General features: G+C 46.9%; 1 protein-coding gene across 2 annotated transcripts in view; it reads right to left on the bottom strand.

Moving 5' to 3' along the window:
* Clpb (ClpB family mitochondrial disaggregase) overlaps positions 1-20930 on the bottom strand; it is a 126720-nt gene extending 105790 nt beyond the window's left edge. The window contains exons 1-2 of one of the 2 annotated variants that reach the window (XM_087908649.1): positions 20452-20930; positions 17225-17276 (exon numbers count right to left, since the gene is read on the bottom strand). In XM_087908649.1, the coding sequence (XP_087764775.1) occupies positions 17225-17276; positions 20452-20854 (455 nt within the window). In that variant the 5' untranslated portion in view covers positions 20855-20930. The remainder of the gene's footprint in view (positions 1-17224; positions 17277-20451) is intronic. The other variant, XM_087908650.1, reaches the window with a different exon arrangement.
* Between the last annotated feature and the right edge of the window lie 1832 nt (positions 20931-22762).

The raw sequence follows: 22762 nt of genomic DNA on the forward strand, positions 1-22762 counted from the left end.
GATGGCTGTTTTCCCACTGGCCCAGGGCCATGTGTTGGGAAAACACCCTTCTCCCCGCACTTGCTCTGCACCAGGCTAAGATTGCCTTTAGAGGCTCAGGGCCTCATTCAATTTTCGGGCTGTCATGCGAAAGATGCCACACCAGGCTCCCGACCTTACCAGGAGAAGGACCTGCCTTGTCCAGTGGGATCCCTTTTTCGATGTCCTGTTCGAGGGACTTTCTCATACCCTCTGTTTTTTTACCCAAAGACATAGGGTCTATCCATTGCACTAGGTTATGGGTCTCTGCACAGACTTGCAAAAAGGGGATCTACAATTTGAGTCCTGATCCCCAAATACCCTTGAACTGCCTTTTACAAAACCTTTTTAAATTGGGGCTATCTGTCCTTGATGCCTATTTTTTTTTGTTTTTTTTGCCAGCGTGAGAACAAGTAAACGAGCCCCCCCACATACCCATGGTTTCTGAATACTGTGCTCCTGCTCCCCCTCCCACTCCATTCTTTTGTTGTTTGCTGTTTGTCTGCATTCCTGGCATGTGATCTGGTCACACTGGGATTCTCTCTGCAATGGATCTGTTCTCTCCCACCCCAGCTGCACAGGTGTTCTGTCCTCAACGGGACCACCTGTGTGCTTGCCTGACCTCAACAGCCGACTCCAAAAGTTTTAGGTTGGTCAGTTTACACAGTTTCCTGGAAAAAGTTTTGTTCATCTGTCTGCTAATATATATATATATATATATATATATATATATATGTAAATAATGTGGCCATGGTATGCTTGTTTTATGTCTGTGTGTGTATATGCGCTTGTTTTAAAATCTGTAAAACTTGTTAACTCCAGATTACAACAGCTCTGGAAAAATACAAACACATGGATAGCCACCATTTTTTGTTGAGGTCAAAACAAAAACCTCAGCGCCATCTTTGGTAAGAATTCCCATGTGTAAGCAGGATGGTGGTGGAACACACCTTTAATCCCAGCAGTTGGAAGGTAGAGGCAGGTGGATCTCTGTGAGCTCAGGGCCAGCCTGGTCTACAAGAGCTAGTTCCAGGACAGGCTCCAAAGCTACAGAAAAAACAAGTCGTGAACACCCATATGCGCTGGACCCATCAAGGAGGCAGTCCACCTCCAATATTCTTTGACTTACTAAAATAAACATTCCTTCTAATCTTCTTGCCTCTACTAGTATTGGTAAGCTGTAACTGATGTCTATAAACTATGTTTATAGACTATAAACTGTATGTCTAAATTTAACTTACATGTCTAATTTGGATATACCTAACAGTAAATGGTACTGATTCTCAAGTGCCTCTACAGATCTGAGAGTAGTATGGCACTGAACAAAAGAGCTTCTTATGACAGAGACATGCCAGTTCCTGTAACATCCTATAGCTCCTCCAAGAAAATGCATGGTTACAGAAGACCTTCTGCCCTGGAGGCTTGCCTTTGGATATGACAAAGCCACTCACCACAGCATAATGTCTTCCACCTCACCAGCTTACTGGGCACTACACCAGGGGATTGAACGTCTCATCTTGCCAAGATGGGTAGACCGAACCCTACCCCCACAGGAAAATCTGTCAGGCCTCCTGAGCTCATCAGCTAAAGGGTAGTGCTGCTTCTAGGACTGGTGTTTGTCGAAGACCACGGAGAGACTTTGGATTGCCTGTGAGTTGAAAAAAGCTGTCTCACTTCTGCTCATACCTCTTAGATCTCTCAAATGGCATCTGGTGGCTTAGGATACTGATAACTCATTACTTTATTAAGTTTCCTGCTAAAAATACAGATAGGTGTGCCTCTTTAACAGGCTTCATAGTCCAGGATTAACAGGTTTCAGGTGTATCTTCAGAGGTTCAGAGTTTCTAATTTTCTTTAATTGTCTTCTAAAATGTTCATATCTTTTAACCTAAAGCCATAGCCTTTTGCTATGACACCAAAATGTAAATCTGTTCCAGCTGTCTTATAGATATCTGCAGGTTCCTGGGAAAAGTTCTGCTGCTTTATCAAGAAATCTGGTCTTGTAAAAACTGTTTCCAGAGCCTATTCTGACCCCACCATTTTCAAGCACATTTTACAGTCACTCCTTGGGCGTCCAACCATCATCACCAGTTCCTGGGGACTCAACCACTGGTACCACCTCCTCTCCTGGCTCAAATGGGCACTTACCCAGCAACTAAAATCTGGTTTTTAAAGGGCATATCTGCTATCCTATCATTCATTCACCCTTGCCTCTCCTGTGCAACAGGGCACTTCTTTGTCCCATTCTTTCTGGGCATTAATCACCCTTCCCATGGCTAGCCCTATTCACAGGGCTGATAAAAACAATCTATTTTTTTCTCCTAGCAACCTGCCTTCTCATCTCCCTCAAGGAACAGATGCCTGAGGATGACAGTTAACTGGATGCCTCTCCAGCCACACCTCCTGCTGAGTGTGAGCCCACCGACTCCCAACTCTCCCCTCCCCCATATCGCCCCATACCCACAGGAAGTAACCAAACTTGAGCCAGCACCCCTGTACCCAAAGAGTCTGGGATGTTTGGTTGGAAGTATCACCCCAGGCCCTGGCATCCATATACCCAAAGAGTCTGGAATGTTTGGGTGGAAATTCCATCCCAAGTCCCCTCCCCTGGGAACTGCCTCAGTCCAGACTTCATCCCTGAGAAAGCCTGCCAATCCATGACCCCTACCCAGAGATGCTCAAGATCACTCCCACAGGGTATTTAAATTGCACCCCAGGGAACAAACACACGGTTTTCGGGTCTTCCTTCCCGACTCCACTCTGGGGGGCTGGGAAAGCCATCTGGGAGCATTGGTATCCATTAAACCTGGGCTTTTTCTAATTTGGTTTGATCTGATCTGATTCGGATTACTGCTTTGGCAGAGAAGTTTATTGGGGTGCAGAAATTTCTCACACAGGACCTGAGTTTGATTCCCAGAACCCATGCAGTGGCTCCAAACCTCTTATAATTCCATTTCCAGGAGATTCTACATCCTCTTCTGACTTACATGAGAATTGGGCACACACACAGTGCATATACATGTACACAGGCAAAACAATCACACACATAAATATAAGTAAATCTAAACTATAAAATGAAAACTGAAGAGTGGAATCCTAGTAGATTTGACACAGTAAGACTTCCAAAGACAAGACAGTTCCTTAGGTTTGCTGACTGTGGAAGGGAAGAAGTCCTAGGCAGGCAGAGGCAGGTTTAAGTCATTCTGATTAACTAGCTCTTCACAGGGAAAGGAGAAACCACTTCACTTTTCTTCCTTTTTCTTTATGACCAATCAATACAAAGCGGCTAGTGAACTTCAATCATGCATTGTTCCAACCGATTTCCGGATCCTTTGCAGGAACTGGCCCTCAGCTGCAGCTGGGAGGGGCTGAAGAATGGGAAGCCCTGTCCCACCTGCACGGAAGCACTGAGCCGTGCAGACCCAATCATGATCACTATCTGGGCAACAGGACCCTGGTTGTAGATGCCCAGAAGGCCCTGTTTACAGTAATAACAGCACCAGGCCCTCTGTCTGAGCAGAGGCAAGGCGCCCGCCTGGGGCTAGAATCCCCAGGCAGCTTCCATCTGTGCCTTATCTCCCAGGCAGCCAGAGATGGGGAGGTGGGGGAGGGAATGTTCTTGGAACCCAGCCTGGGCCTACAGATTTCAAGGCTAGGGTCTGATGCTCTGACGGCACAGGCTCAGGGCCTCTTACATTGGCTATTTGAGCACCAGCCTCTAAGGCTCAGCTTAAGTCCCCTCCTCTAAGAAGCCCTCTAGGTGTCCTTGCTTCCAAGTGCCCAGTCTCAGAAAAGCAAACGAACAGCAAGAGCGAACACAGACTGGCGTGTGCCGCACCTCTAACTTCGATGAAGTGAGTCTGTATACTTCACCCCTGGTTCTTTCCTGCTACAGTTAGTTTCAGTGTTCTGGAACCTAAGGAATGCCCTGCAGAATCAACAGTCCAGATTTTAAGCACAAAGATGAGCAGGTTCACAAGGCCTCTCTTGGAAAAGACTGACCCAGAAAGGAGCCTGTCTCTGTCAGGCTGTGTGCCCATGGCAGGTCCACCAGCTAACCTCTCAGAACCTTGTTCATCTCATCTGCCAGAACCTAACAAGAGTGCCCATATGTGAATGTGCATGACGTTTCGAAGGCAAATGCTGAAGGAGTTGATCCACTCCTATAACAAAACAAAGCCCAATGCTACGTGGCCATTCTTTGTCCTAGTCTTTACATATAACTATTAAATACTAATGTGCACAGACTGCTATTGTTAAATTGTTAACTTAAAAACCAGTTACAAAAATAGCACCAAAAACTCCTTCACAGATCCTTCACATGTATCCACTTTACGCTTTGATTCACTTGGTTCCTATTGCTAATTCATTTTACTTCCCTATATGAGAATTAATTTCAGACATTACGCCCCTTATCTCCAAATACTTCAGCATGTATATTGGTCTTGGAACAACAACAGACTTCTAGAGAATCAGCAGCCATAAAGGGCAAAATCTCAAAGAGAATCAACCAAGTGCAGACCAAAAATACTCAAAAATAGAAAAGAAAAATTCAGAAACTAAAAAAAAAACCCTGCACCTATATTGAACATATACAGACATTTTTGTTGTCATTATTTATTAAGCAGTATAGAGTATGAAAATCATATGCACAGCATTAACACCGAGTCATATATAAGCAGTCTGGATATGGTGTAACTATATAAGAATATATAATATATGTGTAGGTTTTATGTTAATACTATGACTTAATATATAAAGGGCTTGAGTATCTGCAGATCGCGGGACCCATGAGGGATCCTGGAACCGACTGATAAAACAGAAGGAGCATTTGACCTCCTATTCTGCCTGTGTTCAACCGTCTACAGTTATTCTAACAGTTTCCACAGCATCCTAGCCCTGTGATCCAAACGGAAGACAGAATCAATAGAAAAATCAAACACTGTGTCTCTGTTGTTTCATCTAGAATAGTCCTTCAACCTTTCAGTCATCTTCATAATACTGGCATTTTTTGCACAGTAGGGCAGTTTGTGTTTCCCATCTGCTTTGAGGTACACTCCCTCATTCAGCACTGCACTCTCCCTGAGGACTGACGACTGCAGGAGTCTGAGCGGGTGTGATCCAGGCTTCTAGGCAGCTGGACAGACACAGGCTTGGCAGACAGCTAAAACACAAGCCTTGTGAGCGAAGGTCAGGGCAACAGTGCAACAGGAATGACTTTCTGGATGCAGAAGCAAGGATTCCTCTAATGATCTCCTGGGATCCCCTAAGGCATCACCTCTGCACTCCCAGGGAGATGTGTCCGGTTGAAATGGAGTGAAACATGAAAACGCAGTAAGTAAGGGAGAGGAGTGACCCAGGACACCCTCATGTGACCTCGGTCCAGGGCTACAGAGCTGCCTTAGTGACTACTTGGTCCTGACAGCTGAGGAGTGGGAAAGGGTTATGAGTGCCACCTACTGGCCCCAGAGCAGGACTCTGGACTGCAGCTGTTTGCTAGGAAGCTTGCGCCGCCATCCAGCAATGAGAAACAGTAGTGGATCTACCACTTCAAACTGGATTGGCAACTGAACCACTACTGTCAAGCTCTATATAGGTCCACATGTGATTTTCAGTAAGGAGCAGATTGGGCAAAGCTAACCATAAAACCTGCCTCTACCCGCAGGGGACAGCAAAGGGTCAGCCTTCCTCACTCTACAACAGAACTCACAAAACAGCTTCTCAAAGCCATCCTCTCTGCTGGGATTGAGGGCCTGCAATGGACCAGACATAGACCTTGCTCATATGAGAGAGCTCAGTTTGAGTTTGGAAAAGGGGTAACAGACAGGTCCCCAAAACCTGAATAATGCATTAATTATCATGAGTCCTCTAAGACGTCTGTACAGGACAGCAACAATAACATTTTGGCTTGTCATATCTGGCAAACTCTTGAATAGCGTTTTTGTTTTTTCAGTACTGGAGATTGAACTCAGGGCCTCCTGCATGCCCGGTATGCACTCAATCACTGAGCTACACTCCCAGCATTGCTTACCCATCTAGCTATCTATCTATGTATCTATGTATCTATCTATGTATGTATGTATGTATGTATGTATCTATCTATCTATCTATCTATCTATCTATCTATCTATCTATCTATCTATGTATGTATCTACCTACCTACCTACCTACTTATTGGTAAATGTGTCTGTCTAAGTCCACATGGCCAGAAGACAGCATTGGATCCCCGAGAACTGAAGTTACAGGTGGTTGTGAGCTGCCTGATGTGGGTGCTGAGAACAAAACCCAGGTCCTTTAATAAAAATAGTAGCATTCAATTATTCAGCCACGTCCCCCAGCCTTTTTCACTTTCCAACAGATGTCCAAACTGCCTATGAACTCATGCTGTAGTCCAGACAGGCCTGAATCTGTGATTCTTCTGCTTCCGTGTGCTGGTAGCTAGGACTCAAAAAGTGGAGTTCCATGGCTCCTCTTTCCTGTCTGACTGAGTCTCGACACTCGACACTCACCATCTCATTTGATTCTGAGAACTAGAAAAGAAAGCCTCGTCTCACCAGTGACCAGATCCCGAGGCAGTAAGTGGCAGCTTAGAACTGTAGCCCTTGCTCTGCTCCCCACAGCACAGAGCTTGTTCTTTCTACATGCAGCCATGGGACAGCATATTCCTGCTGTTGATAGGACTATAGGCGGCAGACAGATAAAGGAGAAACCTCCAGTGAGGTGATCGACAGGTTGGAGATACTGGGACTAGTTCCACTTCTTAGGGCTTCTTCCCAGAGAAACAAAACTCTTCTGATCTCGGCATGAGAACATCTCCAGACCACCTGTCTCCTCACTACCACCAACTTTACACACGCACACAATGTCTGCAGAGGCTGGGTCTCTGCCCCAAACCAAGCTAAGCAAACAGATGTAATCGAATGTTTACAGAGTGCAAGCTGTCCTGACCAAAGCTTAATAGATCACAGGAATCCGGTGAGACAGAGGCAAGAAAGCTAACATAGGCTCTAGAGAGGGGAACAGAAGCATACCCTCTCACAACGACAACAATGCCACACTGGAGTCCAGGGAGAACCAAAGGTTCACAGCCTCATTAGAAAATGGCCAGAATATGGAGACTTGAAACCATAGCTAAGGAGCCAGACTTAGGTAGTATGACATAGTCCACGAGTATCTGCCTCCTAGTAGCCCTTTCTCATCACACGGAAAGGGAGTCTCGTGAATAGTGATAGCTGCAGCCACACGAGCGGCTAGCAGGTAGTGGCAAGCTCACTGTGTCAAGTGCTATGGGAACGTTACCCATTTCATCATGAAAATAATTACTGCTGGAAAATTTGTTTAAAGAATAAAGAGATTGGGCTGGAGAGATGGCTCAGTGGTTAAGAGCATTGCCTGCTCTTCCAAAGATCCTGAGTTCAATTCCCGGCAACCACATGGTGGCTTACAACCATGTGTAATGAGGTCTCGTGCCCTCTTCTGGCATGCAGGCATACACACAGATAGAATACTGTATACATAATAAACAAACAAACAAACAAACAAAGAATAAAGAGATTAATGTAGTTGAAAAAAAATTTAAAAGGACAACATGGGCCTTGTTCATAATAACGTAACTGCTAATCATTTTCACGTTGTGAAAACATGTCTGTCAACTGACAGATGAATTAATCAAAAAGGCACGGAATATTGACACTGTGCTGTGACACATGTGAACACGGAAAGTGAAGCTGAGCTGAAGAAGTCAGAAACAAAATCCACAGACTGTGGGATCTCACTCATGAAAAGTGTCCAGAATGGGCAAATCCAGAGCGATAGGAAACAGACTAGAGGGTGCCAGGGCCTGTGGAGGAGGAAGCGGGGGTGGGTAATGAGATGTTCTAGAGTTAGACCATGTTAACTGCCCTATCTTATAAATGTATTAAAAGCTACTGAATTTTACATGCTAAAAGGGTGAATTTTCTGATACATGGTTATATTTAAAGAGAGAGGGAAGAGAAAGACTAAGTGGATGAGTAGAGCCTTGTTTAATCAAAATCTACTTATTCAGGAGCACAGAGCACCTGAAGCTTAGGGACAGGATAAATGAGCCTAAAGTCCTGGCTGACCCAGGCCCCGACGACTCCGGGAATTTCAGGTGCCTCCTCTAATTGCTGTACTTTACCACCCGTCCCTGCTCACTGTCCATCTGCAAAGCCTGGTCAAACACACAGCTTTCTGAGGAGGCCAGGGTGCTAACCCCAGACAAAAGGCCATTGAGATGGAAGTTTGAGACCAGCCTCAGAAAGGATTCTTATGCAGGCTGGCAGGGCCTCCCATCCACATGAATGGAGGCTCCTGGTCCAGCTGCTGCCCAGGGCTGTGCTCTCCTACTGGGTAGTCTTTGGAGAAAAAACAGTACTTTAATCAACTAATCAATCAACAGGCCAGACTTTATACTCTGTTCCTTTGGAGTGCTCAGACAGCCACATGTGACCTGCTAAGGTGGAGGCAGATGCTACCATCTAGCATACTCAGATAGGGTCCCAGCCAGGTGAAGAAAAACACATGCAACTGGAGAAAAAAAGGGCAAGGAAGTGAATCGCTTACCCTTTAAGGTCTATATAATTTGGTAAGGAAGATGAGCATTCAATATGAGCTACTGGGGAAAAACACAGGCTGTGGATGTATGTGCGCCTGAGTGTAGATTACAAGTGTACATTGGCTGGGAGGCACTGAGTTTCTCATCTGGAAAATGCATAAAAGTTTATTCTGTAACACACTGGTAAGGGACACAAACTGGCGTTCACAGCCAATGAACAACTACTGTTATTAGCCAGGGTGAGTTTTCTGGGGGAAGAGCTTGAAGTGGGCAATGAGGCATGGCCAGGGTCTAGACAGGCAGGAGAGCTGAGAATGCTGCAAAGTCTTGGGGCAGTTTGTCCTTAGGAACCTGTGGATTCCAAATAAGCCTGGCAGAAATGGTTGTCCTGTTGACCAGCTTTCTAAGAGGAAATGGGAACCTCTCTCTGGCTTCTAGCCTCACAGACACCCTAGTCTGTTAGATAAGGAGGGCTACTTCCCGAGTGGGTAGCTTTGAGAGATTTAGTTAAGACCCCTTAATTTCTGTGTCATTATCTGTGAAGGCAGCTGTGTTACTGGCAAGGTTGTGACATGTTAATGTCACACAGCTGGTTAGTAAGTATAACAAAAGCAGACCTGAATTCTTTCTATAACATCATGGTGCCTTTCAAAGTCCTGGCATTCAGGACACCCTTGAGGGTTACATGAAAAACCTGGAGTCCTCAAGAAGCACAAACTATCAAATTACAGAGAATGATGCTGTTCAGGCCTTGACCTCTGCTGGTCTGGGATCAAGATTTTGTTTCAATGCACTGCAAGCCACAAAGACATTTACATATTTACTGATTAAGAAAGCAGGATGTTTTGGTTGCTCTGATGCCATCATTAATATCTTCCCATCCAGCCAAAATGATACAGCGATCGATAAACAGACAGCCTCTCCAAGGTCCAGAGACAGCCAAATGTATTTACCAGGCAGGGCTTCTGTTAATTAGATAAAACCCCCAGATCAATTCTTAGAACATTCACCTATGCTGTAGCTAAACACATTCGGGACACCTTGATCCTGGCACTCAGACAGCAAGTGCCTGGAGCTGGGGCATCAGGGGACAAGAGCCAAACCAAACCATCAGTGTAAAGCTAGAATAAATGTGTTTACCCTCAACAAAGTCAGACCTATTTTCTCTCCTGAATTGTACAATTATTTTTTCCAAAGCCATCTAATAAACCAGTTTAATCCTCTATTTTCTAAAAGCATCAAATCAGAAACCAAAACAGTATTTCAAAAGAATTTCCAGATAATTGATAAATTTAGTATGCTTATTAACTAATTAGAGACAAGGTCTGGAATGCTACATAAATTGGGCTGGCTTTGAACTCAGAGATCTGCCTGCCTCTTCCAAGTGTAGGGAATTACAGGCATGTGGCACCACATCTGGCTAAATTTAGCATGTTTTGGACCTGAAGAGATGACTTGTGCCCAGAACCCACATCAGGTAGTTCACAATTGTCTGTAATTTCAGTTCCAGGGGATGTAACACCTTTGGCTTCCATAACCGTACATCTACACATAATTAAAATTCATAAAAATAAACCTCAAAATAAACAAACAACAAAAAGGGCTGGCGTAGAGGCAGAGGCAGGTGGATCTCTGTGCCAGCCTGGTCTACAAGTTCCAGGACAGACTATGTAATGATCTGTCTTGTCCCTTTAAGGGACAAACCCTGCCCACTCCCTCCCCTTCCACTGAGGCAAGCAAATCTTCCTTCAAGCCTGAGTTCTTTCCTTTCCTCTCTCCTGAAGAGGTAGCTGCTGCCGTGCCCCCCTTCCTCTCTGTTCTTCCTCCTTTTCCCCTTACCCCTTTCCCCTCCATAACCCACTAAATAAACACCTGCTTTCTCTGCATGGCACGTCTCTCTCACCCGCCTCGCGGCTCCCTGCCTGGGACCCACTGGCCCTCATGGCCTTTGGGTCACTCAGGGAACTGCAGTAGCAGCGTTTTACCATGGGGAACAGTGCCATTTTATTTTTACTATAACAGACCACATAGTAAGAGACTGCCTTGAAAAACAAAACAAGGCCAGGCCATGGTGGAGCACACCTTTAACCCCAGCACTTGGGAGGCAGAGGTAGGCCGGATCTCTGTGAGTTCAATGTCAACCTGGTCTAAAGAGCTAATTCCAGGACAGGTCCCAGAGATACAGAGAAACCCTGTCTCAAAACAAAACAAAACAAAACAAAAAAACAAAAAAACAAAAAAAAACAAACCAAAACAAACAAGCCACCACAGAAAAACAAAAAACAGACTTCAGTCTTTTTTTCAACTTAATTCCTCCAAATCCTCTTTCCAGAGCATGGTGACAACAGCATCTACACAGGAGCTCCAGCCAGAAACATAGGAACTCACTCACATTTCCTGTCTGAATTTGGCACTCGTCTGCTGAACTCTCACTGTGTGCCGGACTCTGAATAGTGAGCCTGGCATGAGGAGAGCCGGCTAACTCTCCCCACCACACACCAGCTTTCGGCCTTTCCTCCAGGTGCTTTTCCCTTCTTTTCTGGTGCCAGGATTGAACCCAGCTTACGGAAGCAGGCAGGTGCTCTACCTATGACCTACAACCAGTTTACAATCAAGTTTCAGCCAGTCTTCCCACACTACGATAGCTGTTGACCAACATGTTTCCCACTAAGCACTAAAAAACCTTTAAAAATTATAATCCACAAGCCTATCCGTTTGCATCTTTGCCTTTTAGAAAGCACAATGCGCTACGGTCTTTCCTTACAGCTCCCCATATCTCACACCACCCACCTTTGCTCTCTAGAGCCCGGCCATATCTATTGCTTCTCCCTCTCAAAACAGGATCAACTTGTAGTGCAGGCCGGCCTCAAATTCACCAACTTCTTGCCTTTAGAATTCTGGGATTACCAGTGGGTAACAGCCATACCCAGCTCCACATCTTTTCCATCAAAAGGAGTCATGCCTGTTCAGGTGCCCCCTGTGCCAAACAAAGGCCCCAGCAAATGACAAGCACTCAGTGAATGTCTGTCAAATGGACACATGGACTGTGAGAAGGGCAGTCAGCCATTAGAGACCAAAGCTTTCCCAGGTTCTCTTCATTTGAGCCTGTTTGTGCTGATGAAAGACGACCTGGAGCCACATTAACACAGGCCCAACTCTCAGTACAGCCAAGGGAAGAGCAGGCAGGGTGCTGTTTCTCAGCGGTGTGATCTGAAGGAAATTTGATCTCCAGCAGAGAACAGGTTTCCCAATCCTGTCCCCAGCCTGACAGGTCCCACATAGCTCTGCCTGAAAGCAGACAGATGTGCTGCAGTCTGTCCCCCGTGCCCTTGGTCTTGGGTGAGTGACTCAGTGTAGAAGCCAGACTGAGGGTGGGGCTGGGCTGAGGGGTCACCTGCTCTCACAGCTGCCCAGAAGGGCAGGGCAGCCTCCCTGCCTGAGGAGGAGCTGGGCTGAGGGGTCACCTGCTCTCACAGCTGCCCAGAAGGGCAGGGCAGCCTCCTGCTCGAGGAGGAGCTGGGTAACCTAACAGAGTTTACGGCTTCAAGGAGAAAACGGCTGCTGCTCGGGCAAGGGGAGGGGAAGGAAGGAGGAAGAGTCCAGTGGGGTCTGGAACAGGGCTCAGAAACAGGCAGGAAAGGGACAGCAGACCCTGTCCTTGACTCACGGTGAAGGGTCGAGTTCATAAACTCTTTCGTTGTTTTGGTGTCGTTTGGTTTTGTTTTGCTTTTATTTGTTTTGAGATAGTCTTGCTGGCCTCTAACTCACTGAATAGTGTTTGTTCGAAAGTATCACCCCAGCTGTTCCCTAACACCCCTTTATACAAAAAGTCCGAATTGCTTGGCTGGGAGCTTCACCCCAGCTCCTGGAATAAGCCTCCTCCCCAGGGAGGGTCAAGAAAGCCCACCAAACGGTAACCCTTCCCCAGGGAAGGTCAAGACCACTCCCATAGGCTATTTAAACTGCACCCCCTCCCCCAAGAATGAACACATGGTCTCCAGGTTTTGCATGGTCTCCCCTTTCCTTTCTTCCCCCAGGAACATTTCATTAAACATGGGCATCTTTTAATTTGGCTTAATTTGGTCTGATTGGAATTATCTGCATCGGCAGAGAGGCTCATCTAAAATGAAATACCTAACAGATAGTATAGGCTGACCTTGAACTGAAGAGCTTCCTACCTCAGCCTGAGTGCTAGGATTACAGACTTGAACCAGTGTGACCAGCTCAAACTCTCTAATACAAAGAATAACGTGAAGCCAGAGAGATGGCTCTGCTGGCAAAAGTGCCTGCCATCATGTCTGAGGTCCTGAGTTCAGTCCCCAGAACTCATATGGAGAAGGAAAGAACTGACTCCCACTAGTAACCTTCTAAACTTCACATATATGCTGCAGCACCAGTGTGCCCAAACACATGCACACAAAATTAATAAATAAAATGTAAAAAAGAATAATGTGTGGCAAATGGTAGGTGCTGACTTGTCCTTTTGATGAAGCAGCCCCCCTACATAGTATTAGCCAGATTCTCATAAAGCAGTAAAGAGTTCCCATCACTAGGCCCACAGTACAGAGATGCTGGCTGAATACTCTCAATCAGCGAGGACTCCCAAGCTGGTCCCGACTGGGCTGACACAGGGGTCACTAGTTTTCCTGAACCTAATGACTGCATTTTCGACATTTAACCCTATTTCTCCAACCTGATCTCTTCCAGATAAGCCTTAGACTCTCCCACACCATAAGAAAGATACAGTAGAAGGGGACAGAAGTGACTGAACCAGCTAGGAGGAATCAAAGAGAGGGGCATTAGAAGGCAGAACTTCCACTGAGCCTCAAAGACTGACCTGGAGCAACAGCAGTGAACGGAGTCACGGGGAGGTGGGCAGCAGCAGGGAGTCTGCATCTGTTCCAGGGATTACAGATTCTGGGGTGAAGCTCCTCTCTCTAAGCAGAAGAGTCCTACCCCATCCTGAGCTCTCCTGAGGTTCTGGGCTGAAGACAGGAGCTAAGGAAAGTCCAGGCACAGGAATGACAGAGTCCAAGATGGCAAGAGTGTCCTAATATTATTCACCAGGTTTACTCCAAATATTGATGGCACTAACCATATCGATCATAAACGTGGCAAAACAACTGTGTAAACTGGTTGGGGGATTGAGACTAGAATTCTGTCTTGTTCCAGGCAGGCCTGCTGGACACAATCAGAGGCTAGCACACACAGGATCAAGTAAAGGGCAGTGGAAGGCATCAGGGGAGTCAAGAACACACAAAGAAAAACTGAACAAAACTCAAGACCATTTCCTCCTCCAGGCTGGCCTGCCAGAAGGATGGCCTGCAACTTCCTTGAGGCCAGAGGCCAGACCACTCTTTACTCCTTCCCATTTACAGCCATCTACAGCGCCCACGTGAGGCCATTCCTTTCCTTTTGTTGCTTTTTTTTGTTGTTGTGTTTTTCGAGACAAGGTTTCACTATGTGTAGCCTTGGCTGGCCTGGAACTTTGTATTTCTGGCTAGCTAGAACTCAGAGATCTGCCTCTGCTAGGATCAAAACTGCACCACCATGCCGAGCCACTCATTCCTTCTTAACAAGTGCTCTGGGTGAGGAGGGAAAAATGGCAGAAGTCCTCCTCAGCTCGGCCTCCTCCTCAGACAGCCTCTCAAAAGATTTGCCTTCAGCCTTTTCCCTTTTCTTCTGAAGCAGCCCTAACTGGTTCAGTTCTCTACTCAAAAGCCTCCTAAACCTACCTACTGCACATAAGTAGAGCATTCAAAACCCCGACCCCTGGCCAGGGCATCCAGGCATATTCCCACCACATCACCGCTCACCTCCGCTCTCATACCCTGCTCACGTCCTGGGCCTGGCAGTCAGTCCACATTGCCAGACCCTTTCCCAGCTTGTCCCAGCTCTGGGGGACAGCATGAGATGGGGGCTGAGGAGCCTGCGCCTCATTCACCTGATTACTAACAGAAGGGGATAAGGAAAGGCAGGCTAAAGACACACTTAAAAAGCTCCCAGATATTACCCATGGTATTTAACAGTCCCTACAATTCTGAGTCACCTAGAAATCCAACCACTTTCTGTATGCTATTGAAAGGTATTTAGTTGTCGTTACAGAAAGACATATTTAGGGACTGGAGAGATAACTGAGCGGTAAAAAGCACACATTATTCTTCTGGTAGTTCACAACTGTCTGGATTCTATGAGCACCCGCACACACAGTGGCACCCCCTTCTTGCCCTTCACATACACAATCTAAAAAATATAAGTGTATTTAACAGGGTGTGCGCACATATAATCCCAGTACTAGGAAAGCAGGGGTGGAAGGAAGGGAGGAGAGAAAGGGTATTCACCTGCCTGCAATCACTGCACTGGGAGGTCAAGGCAGGAAGATTATGAGTTTTGGATCCCTTTCTGGATGAAATAGCAAGACTCTCCTCAAAAATAAAAAAAACCAATCCCCAAAACAAGACAACAATAACAAATCCCAAAGGCTGAGGCTCAGCTGGTAGGTGCCTTCCCAGCATGCACAAAGTCCTGGTTTGATCCTCAGCACCACATAAGATTGATCATGATGGTGCATACTTGGGATCACATCATCCAAAGGTAGAGGCAGGATCAGAAGTTAAAGGTCATCCTTGGCTATGTAGTGAGTTTGAGGCCAACCTGGGTACATGAAACTGTGCCTCAAAAAATGTAAAACTAACAAAACAAAACAGAAAAAAAACCCTCATAAATTTTTGAGCTAAAATGACCAACCCTTGGAGTGTCAGCCTCCCCAGCTAGGCCTACACTGGGCTTGGGGGAGGGAAGCTGTAGGCCGGCAGCTTTTGGCAGTTACCAACAGGTGATTCCGGGATCACTAAGCAAGTTTCGACTCCTCGCTTCCCTGTAATGAGGCTCTGGAAAGCAAGGCACGTGTCTGGGGCATGAAGATGCCACACGCAGCTGCAGTTATGAATGGCTCTTATAACAAGATGACATCTGCGCTTGGCTTTTAAGATGCATCATCACATGTTTATTAAACTATTGCTCCATCATATTTATTTGGCTACAAAACAACTCCCAGCCCATACTTCCAAAAGTGGTTTATTAAAAACTAAGCCTTGAACATTAATACTCAAAAGCACCCTTGAGAATCAATAATAATGCTGCAGATAAAATGAAAGGGAATCAAAGCAGTAAGTCTTGGTGGAGCCGTGGCTGCCTTTCCACATTTTCTTCTATGCTCAAGCATCTGGAGAGGAGAAGTACACCTAGGGTCCAGGGTATGCAGGGACCCCAATACTGACCTGATTTCCTCTCTAAAATGTGAACACAGCATCATGCATGGTTGTCCACACCTATAATCCCAGCACTCAGAAGGCTAAGGTAAGAGGAATGAAAGTTCAAAGCCAACCCGAATTAATTAACAAAATCTATTCTCAAAAAAACAAGATTTATGGGCCTGGAGGGATGGTTCCAAAGTTAAGAGCACTCCCTGGTTGCTCTTACAGGGGACCTGGTTCCGATTTCCAGCACCCACATGGCAGCTCACAACCATATAACTCCAGTTATAGAAGAGCCAATGCCCTCTTCTTGCCAAGAGCACTGCATGCACATGACGCACAGAAATACCTGTGGGCAGAACGGCCATAACATAAAATGGAAATAAATCAGCTGGTCATGGTGGCACACGCCTTTAATCCTGGTACTTGGGAGGCAGAGACAGGTGGATTTCTGTGAGCTCGAGATCAGCCTGGTCTACATAGTGGGTTCCAGAGCAGCCAGTACTACATAGAGAGATGTCTCAAAATAAATAAATACATAAGTTAAAAAAAAAAAACAAAAAAACCTTAAACTAAAGGAACAAACAAAACCCAAAGTCTAGAGAAGCAACTCACGGGTGGAGTACTTGCCAAGAATGTTTAAGACCTGTTCAGATGTAGCATGGCAAAAACAAACATGTGAGGTAAAAGAGGGGTCCCATGACCACTTAGATTTATTTGAAGGGCAGTAAGGCCAAGGTAAGGCCCAAGAGGGATGAATATTGTCTCTCAACAATAGACTGTAACTGCTGCTTGGCCCAGGTCCATTCTCAGCATCATCCATCCTGCACACCGCCCAAGGCTTCCAGCTCAAGACGAGCCTTCCCCTGCTCAAGGAGCCGGCCTCTGTGCCAAACCAACCCCACTCCATTGGAGAAGCAGCCTGGAGAACTGGGTGAAGCACTCGAGCTGAAGACTACAGCCTGCCTCTGCTGGGGGGGCAGCACGTCTCAGCCCCTAAGCAGGCCTTCCTAGTCACAGGGCCCTTTGCCACAAAGAGTCCTAAACTCCAAGCTTCTCTGAGGATGCCCATCTACCCCAGGTCCAGGCAGCAAACATTAATACACGGTTACTTCCACAGAAGAACAAGAATAAACTGTAAGATTCACAGGGTCCATGAACTTCAAGCCATTGCCACCAAACACTGAGATGTTTGGGTGCCCTCATCCATACTTAAAATACATAAAGTCTGATCTGGGCCAGGGGAGCCTATGACGGTGGCTACAGCGAGCCCTTGGGAAACAAGTGCAGGACAGGAAAGGCTTTTATCTAAGGCAGAGTCAACACGCTCTGCTCAGCCCTTCTGGGTAGGACAACAGGCTCAGGTACTCACCTTTTGACTTCCTGCACATTGTTGGCACGGGCAGCTTCCATCAGAGCTGCATCTGAAAAGAGATGGGGTACTGTCAGACCCCTGGCTAGGACCTACCCCTCAGAGCTCAGGGAAAGTCCAACAAGTCTGTGGAAGTTCCTTAGAAAGTAAAAGGCTGGCATGAGAAGACTGAGCCCTTCTTCCCCTGGTAAAATCCACCCCTCCTCTGCTCTGCGGATGAGGCAGATGCTGTGCCAATTCCCCCACTGTTTCCAAGCACTAAGGTTCGTGTGTGTAGGTCTTCCTAAGAATGGAAAGAACCCCAATCAGAAGTCATGGACACTGGGGTACAACCCACCTCAGCCATTACTCTCTGCAGCCCTTCTTTTTCAAGCAACTTCCCATGGTATTCGACAGACATTAACCTTGTCAGCCTTACAAGGATGCTGAGGAGCTAAAACAATGACTGAAAAGTCTCCAAAATCCTTAGTACAAGCCCAGAGAAAGGAGACCCAAACTGTTCAGTGAGCTCCCTGAGAACCCAGGCCTAGCTAAAGCCTGGCCTGGCTGTTGGCACCACCTTGTGGCCACTTGGAAAAACTCACAAGTCAACAGCAGAGGCACAGTTGACAGTCTCTGTGCCCAGACTGACTGTGGGTTATACTGTTGGCCACTAGGCTGACTTCTACAGGCCTCAGCATTTAAGCCATGAGACCCACTAAGTAAGAGAAGGCACTAGAGTCAGAGACAAGCTGAGCCCAGCGCCAACCCCAGCACTAATGATTACTTTGTGTGTGATTTGTCTGACTCATGTAAACTCCTGAGTTGCAGTTTATGTGAAGAGGGATGAGACACCAGCTGCAGCATGTGCATAAACCAGGTTTTTTGTTTCTTCGTTTTTGTTTTTTATTGTTTGTGGTAGGGTTTCTCTGTGTAGCCCTGACTGTCCTGGAAATAGCTCTCGTAGACCCAGCTGGCTTCGAACTCACATAGCTCCGCCTGCCTCTGCCTCCAGAGTGCTGGGATTAAAGGCGCGCACCACCATGCTCAGAGATACCAGTTCTTTTGGGAGCTTCCACTCCACCTATTAGCCTATGGCTGGGTCTCTGACTAGAGCCAGGTCTGTCCTACTCATCTCATGGATTCTCTTTCTGGCTTGCTGTTGTTTGTTTCTTTGTTTTGTTTTGTTTTTTTAGGTAAGACCTCACTCTGCAGCCCCCTGGCAGTCCTGAGTCTCCAGTGCTGTCACGCCTGGCTCTTATGGATTGTTCTCATCCACACACCTACAACTGCCCAGACAACCTGCAGCTGGAACAGGAAAGCCGTTCCTTCTAGCACCGCCTCTCCCTCATTCTCCAAGGTCACAGAGGAGGGAGGAATGAGCTGTAACCTGGGGCATTCTGGGCTCACAGACTTTCCTTGGCTTTCCACTACCTACAGCAGAATTCATCTTGGCTCCTGAAGGGACCTCTTTCTCAGAACATTGAACTGAAGGAGTCTGCTCAAAATCCCCTATCAGGCAAGTGAGAAGAGCCAGAACAGGCCATAGTTTGAGTCATTTCATTACATGGACACCACTGACATTCACGTGCCACAGAGTCCAGCCTAGGGCCCTGAGGAACCTCTCAGGCCAGAGTTCAGACACATTTCCCCTGTTCTTCAGTCTCTGCTCATGAACCTTCATGCTCTGTATTGCCTGCAGAATCCTAAACACTTCTGCCTGGCATGCAGGGCCCATTTCTCTTCTCACACTTTATGCCAAAGACCCTGTCTTCCAACCTCACTGGTCAAACAGCTAGCTCCCCCACACCAAGCTGGCTAAAGTCTGTGGACTTCAGTGTATAGAATACAATCCAATCCAAGGCACATTTGTTAAATATCCCCTTCCACAAGCCACACTTGTGGAAGCCACTAATAAAAGGAAGATGGAGACCTGGTCATCATGGGGTGCACACACATGCATGCACGCACTTACATTTCCTGTGTTACCCTTCAGAACTCAAGTTCAAATTCCCCATCTTCCAAGAATTGCCCATCCTCCAGGAAGGCTGTCCTGACCCTAACAGCTCTCTGACCTTCTTTAATACTCGCCAGCCCTGCATGGCCAACTGCCTGCACTGTCCCCTTAACTGGCTTGGTTTAAAGTTGGTGCTTTTTGAACACCTAGCCCCAAACTAATTGGAGAGAACGCTACCTCCACGCACACACTAGCTGCGAGTCAATCATATAATCACAGCATGTTTAAGCCAGAAGGGCCCTTCTTCAACACCCTCAGAAGGGTGTTGAGGAAACTGGATCAGCGAAGAACAACAGTTCAGCTTTCCAAAGTATGTAAGACAGTAGTACAAAACAAGATCCTGGTGTCCTTATTCCTCATCCAAAGCCCTTTCTTCTCAGGTGGCCACATCTTACTGAACAAACAAATGAAAGTCAAGGCAGTGTCCAATCTTGCTCAACAGTCTCGGAGTTCGGGGTGCATGGAATCCACCAGCACCACGCTTTAACAAGTTCCTCACCGGCAGCTGAGAACCTGAGGTGTTTAGCTCCTGCTCAACTTGCCGTATTTAGGTAAGAAGCCAGTCTGCGTTAGCTACCTTCACCTCTTAGCCTATCCCTCCTGCTCCTAGTCTCCAGAGAGCTACCTTCCTTCTGCCAACTACCTGTCCCCCCAGGCTCCACCCCCACCCCCAATACAATGTTCAGCTCACCTTAAGCACAACACTAAGTTAAGCATAGCAAAACACTAAGGAATTGCTGAACAGACTCTGAACTCCAAGAGAGGTCAAAATGTCAGTTTTAGCAGAGTACTGAGAAACTGCCTTCACTATACAGTGGGGAAACTAAGACTAGAGAGAAGCATGGGAGTCAAGCTAGCATCAGAACCAAGGGTCCTCCTTCCTTGGTCCTTTCTACAGGCAAACATATAGAGGTGTTGCTAAGCTGCTGGGGCTTCCTGTAGACCTCTTGTAAGACTAATGGACTAGGCTATAATCAGACAGTCACTCCAATGTCCCCATTATACAGATACACAAACTGATGTAGGGGACTAGACCTACAATGGCAAATTATGTAACTGCAAGCAGTGAATTTTCCAGGGCAACAGGTTGCCTCTGGCAGCAGATAGGTACCTGGGTCTCTCCAAGGATAAGGAAATGCGAGTCTGAATTTACAAACACCATCAACTCTCCAAAGGAGTCAGGACCCACCCCCACACCTCTCCCTTGAACCCAGACTGGCCCCATAATCACCCTTGTTGGAAGGACTCTTGTTGTAGCAATGAACCACCAGCGCCGTGGCCAGGGCCCACATGCCCAGTCCTGTCTTGTTGGGGACCCCATTCCAGCTGTCCTGTCCGGGCAGTGTTTCTTCGAGACTAGGACCGTGTCCCCACGAGGCGGCGGCTAGGCAAGAGATCTCGGTGCGTTCTCCACGGCGCCCCCGGGTGGCTGCCCCCCGTCCGGGGAACGAGATAGAAGATGCTCCAGGGCGCACCCAGGCGGCAGCTTTCAGCAGCTGCGGCTCTCCCCGGTCTGCGGTGCTTACGCTCCGGCCGTAAGCACTTCCGCGTCCTTGGAACGATGGAGACTTGAGTAACCCTAGGAAGAGCCGCGGCGCCGGCGCGGTTCGCCTCAACACCGCGGACAACATCATTACACCTGCTTCTATAACCCCTTGGAGCCGGCCCCTGTGCAAGCCACGACCAACATGGCTGCCGCGGCGCGTTCGAAGACGCCGCTTATGGGGTGGGACTGCGCACTACCTCACGGGAGTGGTAGTCCACAGCCCCTGATCTTTCCCTAGCTAGAGAATGAACAAACTACATTTCCCTGAGGGCTGTGAGATGACGTCACAATGACCGCTAACTTAGAGGTCTTAGGAGAATGTTGGGAAATGAAGTTCGGGTAGAGGGGCGTGGCAAAAGGGAAACTCTCTAGTGGGGGCGTGGCAATTAGAATCCAAGATTCCAGAGTCGGTGTATGTGTTGTTGACACAAGAGTTTTAATCCGTTTTTGGAAGGTGGAAATTTGGGAGATTGGAGTTCAAGGTCATTTTGGTCTAGGTCAAGACGTGTCAATCCTAGAACCAGTTCCCTAGCTGAAACACACGACAAAATTTCTCACTAGTGTTTTAAATAAAATTGTATCTTCGGCCGGGTGATGGTAGCGCATGACTTTAATCCCAACACTCGGGAGGCAAAGGCAGGAGGATCTCTATGAGTTCGAGGCCAGCCTGGTCTACCAACGAGTTCCAGGACAGCTAGTATTGTTAAACAGAGAAACCCTGTCTTGAAAAACCAAAGTGAATGGAGACTTGTTAAGTAAACTGTACCCCTCCCCACCTTTGTTTCAGATTGGCAAGGCTTTTTAGAAAGATGCCTGACGTGCTCACTTCAGCAGCACACACACTAAAATGATTCCTAGGGTTGTGCATAGACAGACCTCTGTGAATTTGAGGTCAGTCTGCTCTATATAGTGAGTTCCAGGACAGCCAAGGCTAGGCAGAGAGACCTTCTCTTATAATATATATTAAAGAAAGGGAGATCCTTAGACTTTGCAGCAAGTGTATTTACTTGGTGAGCCATCTTGTTTAAGTGTTGTGTAATGGTGAATCTGTGGATTATGCTACAATATATTTATTTCTTTTGTAGTTGGTAGACAATCATTTGCATACCTGTGTCTGGCTTGTTGTATCTCACAGAACTACAGAAATAGATTTGGGATCTTCTGAGGAAAGCTGTTCTTCCTACTGGGTTGTTCCTGATCTAGAGTCTACAGAGAAAACCTTGTAGGTAGGAAGCTCCCTGGTCCTGCACTAGAGCCTCAAACTTTTGGTTTCCTTCTGTATTAGTGCTACACTATTAGGTATGCACTCCAGTGTGTGTGTGTGTGTGTGTGTGTGTGTGTGTGTGTGTGTGTGTAAGATTTCATTTCTTTTATGTGTATGAGTGTTTGCCTTAATGTGTCTGTATGTGTGCCATGTGTATGTAGAAGCCCAAGGAGGCCAGAACAAGCATAGGACCCCCAGTAGCTGGAGTTACAAGTGGTTGTGAGCTGCCAGATGGGTACTGGGAACCAAATCCTGCCTGGTCCTCTGCGAGAGCAGCAAATACTCTTAAACACGGAGTCGTTGTTCCAGCCCCTTTTAATGTTATATGGTAGTTTGCTTTAAATCTTTGTTTGTGGTGCGAGAATTAGACCAGGGCTTTGTGCGGACCAGGGGAGAAGACAGGTCTCAGCTCTGGAGCCATTGGTTGCTACTCAATGCTGTTTAACTCTTGTCTAAGAAATACTGATTTCTCCAATTTAGTCTTATATTTTGTTCCCCCAGAAATGAATTCTTGTAGTGTTTTCTTGGTCCCTTGCCTTGGAGTTACCAGAGCTATGGTCTACAGTGGAGACAGCCTTCTTCCCTTCTGGTTAATGGGGGCAGGGCTCCCACAGGATGTTAAATGGGATGCAATCCTAACTCGATCCTAACTGCGGTGGTGATGCCACACTGTGCACCACTAAGACACTGGCTCTTTCTTTTTGTCCCTACAGGTGAGGGAACAGGGCTCCT

This window comes from Myodes glareolus, chromosome 7 (genome assembly GCF_982192425.1).
Source record: "Myodes glareolus chromosome 7, mMyoGla1.1, whole genome shotgun sequence".
In the NCBI taxonomy this organism is placed as follows: Eukaryota; Metazoa; Chordata; class Mammalia; order Rodentia; family Cricetidae; genus Myodes; species Myodes glareolus.